Below are 9,310 nucleotides of genomic sequence, written 5' to 3'. Positions count from 1 at the left end.
CAATCAATTTGAAGGAAGGTAAGCCGTTGCCATTCCTCGTGCAAGGTAGCTCCATGTACAGGTGAATTCCTTGCTTGCGCACAACGGCCATCTGGTCCAAATGGGAGATGCCTTGCATTAGGAATGACACGTGGTATGAGAAGGGTTCAGGCTGTCATACAGGCATGACACCAGATATCGACGTAAACCGCTTTACGAGTTACCAAATGACGTTTTTATTGAGTAATTTAAACACTGCTCACTCCACAACAATACTTGTAAAGCCTTTGTTTCACATCAAAACCAGTGACAGAAATGCACGTTATTAAAACGCACCGATTCCAATCATTTTGTAGTTTTTGCTTCAGCCAAAGGGTCACGGGGGTCGCAACCAATCACATTTTACACTCTTGATACAGAAGAACATTAATCACGTGTACAAAATCGCCACAGTGAAAACCAGAGGGGTGCTTAATTAAGTTCTTTGTATACAATATGGCTCTTTTGTGAGAAATTTCAAGTCGATTACACCATGTGATAACGTAATACTATTTTTGACAGTACATGTGAATGTTACAAGTACACTTGACAGATTCATTGCAAGACCAGGCACTATCAATTATCATAAGGTATTTTAACCGTTGATTAATCTTGTACATCAAACCTTATGTGGAGGTCAATTTAATGGCTGGGGGAAACCTAGAGCGCCCAGGCAAAATGAGACAGACAGGTACCCTACATTTGTGAAAAAGTTACCTTCAACAAACGCAAGACTACCTGAACGGTGTCACAAGTACCATTGACTGTTTAATGTCAGAATGGTTCCACAAGTGAGAAGAACAGGGGAATATTCAAAATCGGTCCTTTGGCCGGTTTTGAACCCACAACTGGTTTCTCCATGGATGAAAGACCATTCGCCAACTGGAGGGTAAAACCAGGATACTTTCATATGACTAAAATCATGATATACCCTTTCTTTTGATTATGGTTTATGTTTGGAGGTTTCTGAACTCTTAGTAAATGTAATAGCAACACAGCTAATGACACAAATATACAAGGATATTTTTGTTAAGTGAAAAAAGAAATTCAGTGAGCCTTTTTTCTTAATTACTATAAGATTTATTGTATGTCATTTATAATGACCAGGAGATATTGACATAAATGAAGCATTTGAGCACATTCCAGACATATTCCCAAATTTAGTACATGAATTCAAAAGACAAATGAATGATAAATTTCAATGTACAGGTACTGACTGCTACAACATTCACAGAAATGTTAGCGATTTAGAAAGCTTTATCTCCCATGTAAACAACTATTTTATAAATTTTCCAGCAGAGCTTCTAATTTTGAGTTAATATCTTTACGTTTACTTTCTGTGGCAGTTTCCGAATCAATGTACTGAGGCTTGCTCATTTTATTGGCCACTAGTTTCTCAGCATAGGTGATGGCCTGGTTTATCTGCTCCCTATACTGCTGGTCATACCTCTGTAGCTCTGCAACCTGAAACAAATCCAATTAATCATTCAGAAAAACACTTCAGTCATTTTCTTTACAGTTACATCACAATCCAAAACCAACGTTGGATTTTTTCATTTAAAGATTCCCTAACCAGATTACACTGACTGGTTCAATCTTACACATCCTACTTCAAACACTGCAATCAAGATAACTTCTGTCTGCAGTAATTTAGCTTACCTTCTCAGCAGCATCAGTGGACTCCATCTTGAGCTGAGTAAGCAGATCCTCAATTTGCTTAGTCAGCTGTTTGTAATTGACATCAATCTTTTTGCGACTTGTTAGGAAACTTCCACTGTCCTTGCTAGCCTTGAACCTGTTGATAGCATCATCATACGTCTGGTAGAGAGCACTACGCTTATCCTGGGCACTTTGTACCTCCTCCAAAATACCAGCAACTCTCATGCGACTCTCCTTCAGCTCATCCTGCAAGTAATATCAACATGAATATTTCATAATTTTAAGGCCCCTAAACTGTGACCAGTCCTTGAGTGCAAAAAGTTACAGAGTATGGTTACAAATTTCTCATCCTTTTCGCATATGAAAGAAACTTTCAATGCAATTTACTCATTTTTAATTTCATTATGGAGACGACAGTGCATTGGTTGGATTGGCCATTTCAGGGCTTTACAAAAAGTATAATTTTATCAGTCTACAAAGAATACTGTTTTCAGAATTTGCTTGAATAAACATCTTTGAAACATGTGAAAAGGTTGAAGAATTAGAGTTTGGTTTTTCTGCCTTTTTGGAGATATTAGTCTTTAACTTAAACTTGGTAACAAGGCTACCAAAGAGCTTGCCTGTACGGGACCTGACTGCAAAAACTTCCCCTCAATACATCATGTGCTTTTAAATAATGTTGTGAATTTGGTGATTTACAGTATTTGATAAGCACACACCAAATCAAAAAATGGAACTTCCCCCTCATGTCATTGTGCTCTACGCATGTCCAAGTCCTGAGCTCAATAGATGCAGTACTTTTTAAGATACCACTCGTAACATTTTATTTAACATTGCTCTCCCTTTTATTGGACGCAGATGCTCTGGGTACGCCATTTATGTAGATTTTAAAAGTGTAGACCAGGACTACGTGGACTCGCTATCAAGCGTTCTTGACAACCAGTGTATAAATTCTGATCAGGTCATGTTCCAAACCTTTGTGATGGAGAAATCCAGACGAACGTAGATGATAACCAAGAGGAATAGGAGATAAAAAGCTCCGACAACCAGGAATGGCTCCTGAAGCAAAAACATCTTCTGGAATGTGTAGTGGAGCTGGAAACAAAAGAAACCAATGGAAGTCAGTGGGGAGTAACTGCATAAAGGCATCATTCAAAATAGTTTAGTCAAGATCCACTACCTTTAAGACATGCTGTGTAATTTTACTTAATTATAAAACACATTTATCTCACCTCAAAGTCTTGGATATGAGCCTCTACCAGGTTAGACTTGGTAGCCACAATAACTGTTCTACCCACTGTATCCAGGTAGGTGTGGTGAAGCTCATAATCTTGCTGCGAGAGCTCATAGGGTGGCTTCAATGTGGGTGACCTGCAAAAGTAAAATATCTGATTTAAAATATGCATTGTTTTTGGTGAAAGATAACTGAACAATAGGAAAGATTCGAGTTGGAATTCTTTTGTCATCTAAGGTAAAAACACTTCTGTGTCATGTGACTTTTGAAAATGTTAGGCAACCTTTCTTGACAATTTAAAGATCACCTGTCTCGCCCTGTTCCAAAAGCACAAACAACACCTCTTTCCTTTAGGCCCATCTCAAGTTTACAAACAATCAGCCTCTCAATTTTCTACATTGTTTGTCTAGTCTAAATAAATTAGTTTTTATGAAATTTTTTCCAGATGCCCACATTATAGTAAATGTGATTGAAAATAGTTGCCATAGAATTTTGGCAGGTCAAACGAAACAGCTGGACTTCTATATTTATCAACAAAAGAGTAAAAACTCAAAACTCACCTATTATGGTGCTTTTACCGTTATTGCCATAATATTGGGGCGACTGTGGCAAAGATACTAAGCATTACATTGTCAAGATGTAATACTGCTGACTGCAATTACATCTAACAGGTTGCATAATTTCGCTAGCACAGCATTATCATTCGGCTGCTTCCATCCAATATAGTCATGACTAAGTCCAGCTCATGCTGGCTTCCACTCTTGTAACACATGAAAGGTCTTCCAGCAACTTGTAGACAGTCATGGTTTTCTCCTGGAGCTTGGATGGCTCAGGTCCAATAAGTGAAATATTCTTGAGTATGGCTTAATACACCAGTCAAACCAATAGTAAAAGTTAAAAAGACTAAACATTCTTTGTTAATACTCAGCCTTATAAAACTTACTTGGCTCCTTCGGGCAAGATGATTTTTAGGGTGAGCTGATCAATCAGCTGATCATCATACACATGGTCTACCACCCTCATCTTCAACACATAGTCATCACCTTGAGACAAGAAAAGTGCAAACACTTCAATTCAGGGTAGATGAGATCCCAACTAAAACACACATTTAAATAAAGGTAAGTTTTACTTTGAGATCCTCAGGTTTCTTCAAACACTTTCAAGATTCCACTGATCAACTTCTGAACAACCCTTAACCACTCTCGAAATCAGAGGATTAAACACAACCAAAAGCGATATAGAATGAATGTCTTGTTGCACATACCTTTGTTGAAGAGGTACTCGTAACTTGGAACATTGTAACCAATATAGTACTTGGTCTTCCAACCTCCAAACAGGGGGAATCTTGGACGTAATTCCAGCTCAACAGAATCTTCCATTTCACGAAGATGACTTGTGGAGATGTTACCAATTTCATCCCGATAATAGGAATCTCTGGCTGATGATGGCAAAATGGTCTGAAAACATTTATTAACACTGAAGACTTTTGTTATATGTTTGCGTGGGGTTCGTTAATACACCATTTTTAACATTAATTTCAAATGTTAAAATATTTACTTGTTAAATATTAAACACTTGCATGGAAAAAAATTCACCACTAACAAATTTGATAGTTTGTCATACCTACCCAACAGATGAATCTGAGATTAACGAAAACCAACACTGAATCTCTCGTACAATGTTGAACGCAGTTTAACTGTAGATTTTCTCTTCTAGCTAGTTCAAAACCCTCCTCTTTCAACGACGTTTTGAGCATGGGTAGACTTACTTTGAATGACTTGATAGAAGCAGCTCCATCCTGGTTTCTCTGATAGTCATATCTGGAGAATGATCCTTTCAGCGTTGCCCCGGAGTGGCGCATCTCGATATGCTCCTCAACAGCCACATTACCCCAGTGTGACACCTCTATCACACGGAGCATGCTCGTCACTGTCAAAAATGGAGAGTTGTTCTCATAGTGCACCCGTAAATTATCCTGTGAAAAAAATGTGAAACTTTTAAAACACAATGTTTATCTATCCAATATCTTTGAAAATTTGTCTTTTGTGCATGGATTTTATTATGTACCCAGTCACAAAACGCAAAAATGTATCAGATATCTATTTGACTTCATCATAGCCGAATACCTCGTCTATGAAGACCATCGTGAAATAGATTCATCACTTACATTTATAACAGAAGTTATGAGAAACCTGGCAGCTCGCCTTTAAGTGCTTCAGTTTAAATGGCAACCTAAGTTGACTGGATATTTGCTTCATGTAGCAACAAAAATAATTACAATCGCAATCTCCCCTTTAAACTCTGAACTGATATACTGTACTTTCAGACCAAGCATCACGACAGCAATTTTAACTTCAATCAGTGTACCACAAAATATACAGTTTGCAATTCACTTATCTCCAAACTTCTAGGAAAGAGAAATTAAGCCTTCCACTACCATTTTGGCCCTGACCAGTTGTGCTGTGTGTCGACTCAAGAGTTACCTCTCATTATTTAACAACCGTCACCAGAACACACAACGGATACCAAATCAGCAGTATTTCAGCCATACTTTGGAGACGTTACAGCTCAACTGTTTCATGCTCACATACATAGTTTATCTGTATCTTCTACATCAGCTTATTTATACCCGTTTCACAGTGGCTCCAAGTCGAAACAGCAATACAAGCAGGTCTTCCAGTCTAGAATTTCCAAACTAGATTTCAACAACTTTCCAGGTTTTCAGGGACCTGTGCAGACCCTTTTGATTCAAGCGATATTTGACAAATCATTCTCTTGGTAGCTATTAAGCTGAAGCAGGGGTGTGGTCTATGGGAGTCCAGAAAAAGACTGATCCTTACCTGGGCAAAAGCATCTTTGTTTTCATATGGTCCATAGGTGATAGTATTGTCACTGTTCGAGACTGGCTTTGTCTTAGTGTATGATTCGATGTTGGACGATGCCAGGTTGACAAGAGAGGTCTGAGTTGTGGTTTTGTATGGGGAGTAAAAATAAAGGTTGCTTTCATACACCACCAGCTGCTTCTCTGCCTGGGTTATTTCAGCAGGGAACGGACGAAGTGCATGACTGAACACGGTCTCCACATCAATGGTCACAGATTTACCACCCTCCAGAGCAGGACTTAGAGACACTCTGTACACTTCATGATCCCTGAAGAAAGAGCAATCTGTAAGTATTAGCAAGTGTTTGTAATCAATGACGAGTTATGAATGCAAAACCCGAGCTCAATACATGCAGAACTTTTTCAGATACAACCATTAACATTTACCATATAATTTAACAATATTGCTGTCAGTGTTATTGGATGCTAATGCTCAGGATATGACAGAAGATCAACATAAGGTATTTTGTGTACAAAACATGCAATTCGAGTAAACATTAAAATGCAGTAGGTCTTCTGTTATAGATGTTATTACAAAGAATTAACTTAAGTTTTATATATACACACAAGCACTTACTTCAAACTGGAGACAGACGTAGACAGAACCTTCAGTTTCTTGTCTCCATCTTTTACCTGAAACACAGGAACAGTTCCTATAATAGACCAGCTCCATTTACTGTCAAGGCTTTGTCATAACAAACCACCTGTAGAGGTGACAGGTATAGAGGGACAATATAATCATGCATGAGATGCTGCAAATCAGAAATAAATATCTTCTGCCTCCAGTTTTCAGCTCCTCAAATTATACTGGTTTATGGAATATCGTAGCCACAGGGACAACCTATGGTAAACCATTCACTGATTCACAAGGACATGTCTATATCCAAAGTGCAAAAGTACAAGGGCCAGTACACCGAGTTGGCATTTCAGTAATCTTGCGAGCAGATTGAGAAGAAACAGGGTGGGAATTCCTGTGAACTAATGCTGGTAAAAGGTGTGATTTTCGACAGCCGCTAACAACGCCGTTGGGTCGACAGACCCGGCTATGCGAGATGTGTATAAAGTCACTTCGCACTTCAACCAGCAGCTATTTTTTTTTTGTTTTTAACAGAAATGTCGTGAGACTTTGCATCACATGGGAGCTGGGTGCTAATTTTCACCTAACACCACATGCTTTAACCCAGCGGCTGCATGCATTAAACATCGGTTTCATTGAAATTCTGCATGGGAAGTCCCCATTTGCAGTAACATAGTAACAACAATGGAGACACTGAAAAAACTAAGGAGAAAATGTTACTTTCAAATGCTGCCGTTTCACTGGCAGTGAAAAGCAGCTGCAGCCTCAAACTTCAAATGCCACTGTCCATAACTGCGTGCTAATTTGACCACGGCTTCTCTGTAGTGGCATGCATCCTGAAATTCGAATGTTGGTAGGGATAAAAAAGTGTAAAAAAAAAAGAAAAAACAAGGTGTAACCTTAAAAGTAATGGGCTGGATATGTAGAATGGGACGCTTACCACATAGGTCATAATTCATTTGATTCTAAATGTTCATTATTTTACCACAAAATTAAGCTACGCTATGCCGCATCTGCTCTTTTCGATATCAGTGTGTGCATCAATTTTTGTAAAGTCCATGAAATAAAAGTTAGACTCTCCAGTGCTATCCTCCACAATGGGCATGTGGGAAACATCACAGGGAGTGGAGACTTCGTCTGGGTTGTAGACTGACGAATTTCAATGCAAAACCTTACTTGCAGCAGCCTGGATGAAAAAGACACAGAAACAACCTTTTTTTAGATAAGAAACTTTCTCATAATGCTATCATCCTAAACAAGTGTGGCCAAAACATACCTCAAAGTTTTGTCGGTATAGCAGGGCTAAATGAATTGGGAGTTGGACGGGGGTCAAGGGTTTCTACCTGGTCAAAAAGATGTGATGTAGGCAATCAATGGACTAGATTTTTACCTGCCAGGTACCTGAACTCACTTGAGATGCAAGAGGGCGTGCACCAGTTGATTTGGAATCCCTATATTCAGTCTAGCAAGCCCTGTAAACTCTCACCCATATCTGCGTTAGATGGCGAAAGTCCCCACCCTGTCTCATCCATATCTGCATGAACTCGTGGGACTTCTAAAATGCCAACTCGGCTTATTGTGGCTTTTACTTTTAAGTTCAGTGGCAAGTGCAATACCTTGTATACATTTCACTTGGTAATGGCATGCCAGACCCAGACAACATTTTGTTCAGCCAAGAATGGTCCCAAACCAATGTCAGAGTGCGCTCCATTTAAATACCTGATGCAGTTATCTGCCCCTGTTAAGAATGTCAGAGCTGGCAAGACAGAGCTTTACCAAAGCATCTTGGGACGATGTGGCCATGAAATAACTGATTGACGCTTTATTTACGAAAAATCAGCAGACAGAAATTTAACGAACATGTGTGACATCAGACTTAAGGTCGCAGAGATGTATTTGACAGGTAATTTTTATCACAGTGACAAACTGCTATGGCAACTGCATTAGTTTTTGAAATGCACAGCTCTCTGATATTGGGTTGTTGCCATCCTTGGCTGAATAAAATTTTGCCAAACCTAACATCACGGTCAAGCAATCTCAAACTACTATTATTTAAAAGTGCCTCAGAACCTCTCCTGGATAGCACTTACATGGCATGCACCTAAAATCATGGTTACCCAACTCTTGCATCTCTTTGCTAAACTTTGGCAAGGATCCTGGGGGTTTGCAGTCCCAGAGAGCACCAGGAAGCAACTATCGGTAACAAGCTAATACGAGGAGTATCCTACTGATTTTCTGAGGTAACCACGGCGGTTTACCTAATAAGCGTGCAAAAAACAGCCTCAAAGCATACACCATCAAGAAAACTGTGTAACATTAATTCAAAATAGGTACAATAACGGTCAGTGTCACTCACTTGTTAACACTACATGAACCAACAGATTAACTCAACAGCGTAGGCTCGTGCAAAGCTGGTGACGTGTCATGCTTACCGATGCTGATATGAAGGCAAGTTTGCTCCGTAGGTTTGGCTCGATAGTGTACAAATACGAAGAAGCAGCCGATTTCCCCTTGTTTTCAATCGTGATTGATGTTGACGTTTTCACTAGGTGAGATGCAACGTCTATCTTCCTATCCACTTTAGAATTTACTAAATCTGCATTAATGCTGTCTTGTTTAGCATTGCACAAAAACGATAAGATAGTAGACAAGATAAAACAGTACACTCCAACTCGCAACATTTTGTAGTTTCTCCTGATGGGAAAGGATAAGCAATGCTATCAACCGGCTACGACGTGTCTGATTTGCAGAGAAGCACCGGCTACTTCCGGGTACAGTAGGACCGCGCATTTGCCATGTTGGCATAAAAATCAGAAAATGTGAAATAAAAATATTGATAATTTTTTTCACCCTTCCAATGAAACCTCAGTACAGTATACTATAAAGTAATGGTAAAAAATGCTAATGGTTTGGAGGGGCTCTACTTCCCGCCAAATTTAGC

The 9,310-nt window shown here is 39.2% G+C and overlaps 1 protein-coding gene and 1 non-coding gene across 2 annotated transcripts; both read right to left on the bottom strand.

Annotated features, from left to right (window-relative positions):
• Positions 1–1,074: 1,074 nt before the first annotated feature.
• On the bottom strand, positions 1,075–9,113 carry LOC135471142 (dolichyl-diphosphooligosaccharide--protein glycosyltransferase subunit 1-like). Its single transcript, XM_064750232.1, has 10 exons — positions 8,802–9,113; positions 6,370–6,425; positions 5,752–6,061; positions 4,680–4,886; positions 4,176–4,368; positions 3,855–3,954; positions 2,910–3,048; positions 2,653–2,772; positions 1,678–1,923; positions 1,075–1,482 (listed from the first exon to the last, which is right to left on the bottom strand). The coding sequence occupies exons 1-10, from the start codon at positions 9,048–9,050 to the stop codon at positions 1,300–1,302; spliced, it is 1,803 nt and encodes a 600-aa protein (XP_064606302.1). The 5' UTR covers positions 9,051–9,113; the 3' UTR covers positions 1,075–1,299.
• Positions 4,994–5,079, bottom strand: LOC135471984 (small nucleolar RNA SNORD35). The gene has a single exon (XR_010444494.1). It is a non-coding gene; the product is annotated as a small nucleolar RNA SNORD35 (small nucleolar RNA).
• Positions 9,114–9,310: the final 197 nt, after the last annotated feature.

The sequence above is a fragment of the Liolophura sinensis genome, chromosome 7 (genome assembly GCF_032854445.1).
Source record: "Liolophura sinensis isolate JHLJ2023 chromosome 7, CUHK_Ljap_v2, whole genome shotgun sequence".
Lineage (NCBI taxonomy): Eukaryota > Metazoa > Mollusca > Polyplacophora > Chitonida > Chitonidae > Liolophura > Liolophura sinensis.
Note: the sequence above shows the minus strand (reverse complement) of the source record. Positions and strands in the feature narration are given on the sequence as shown.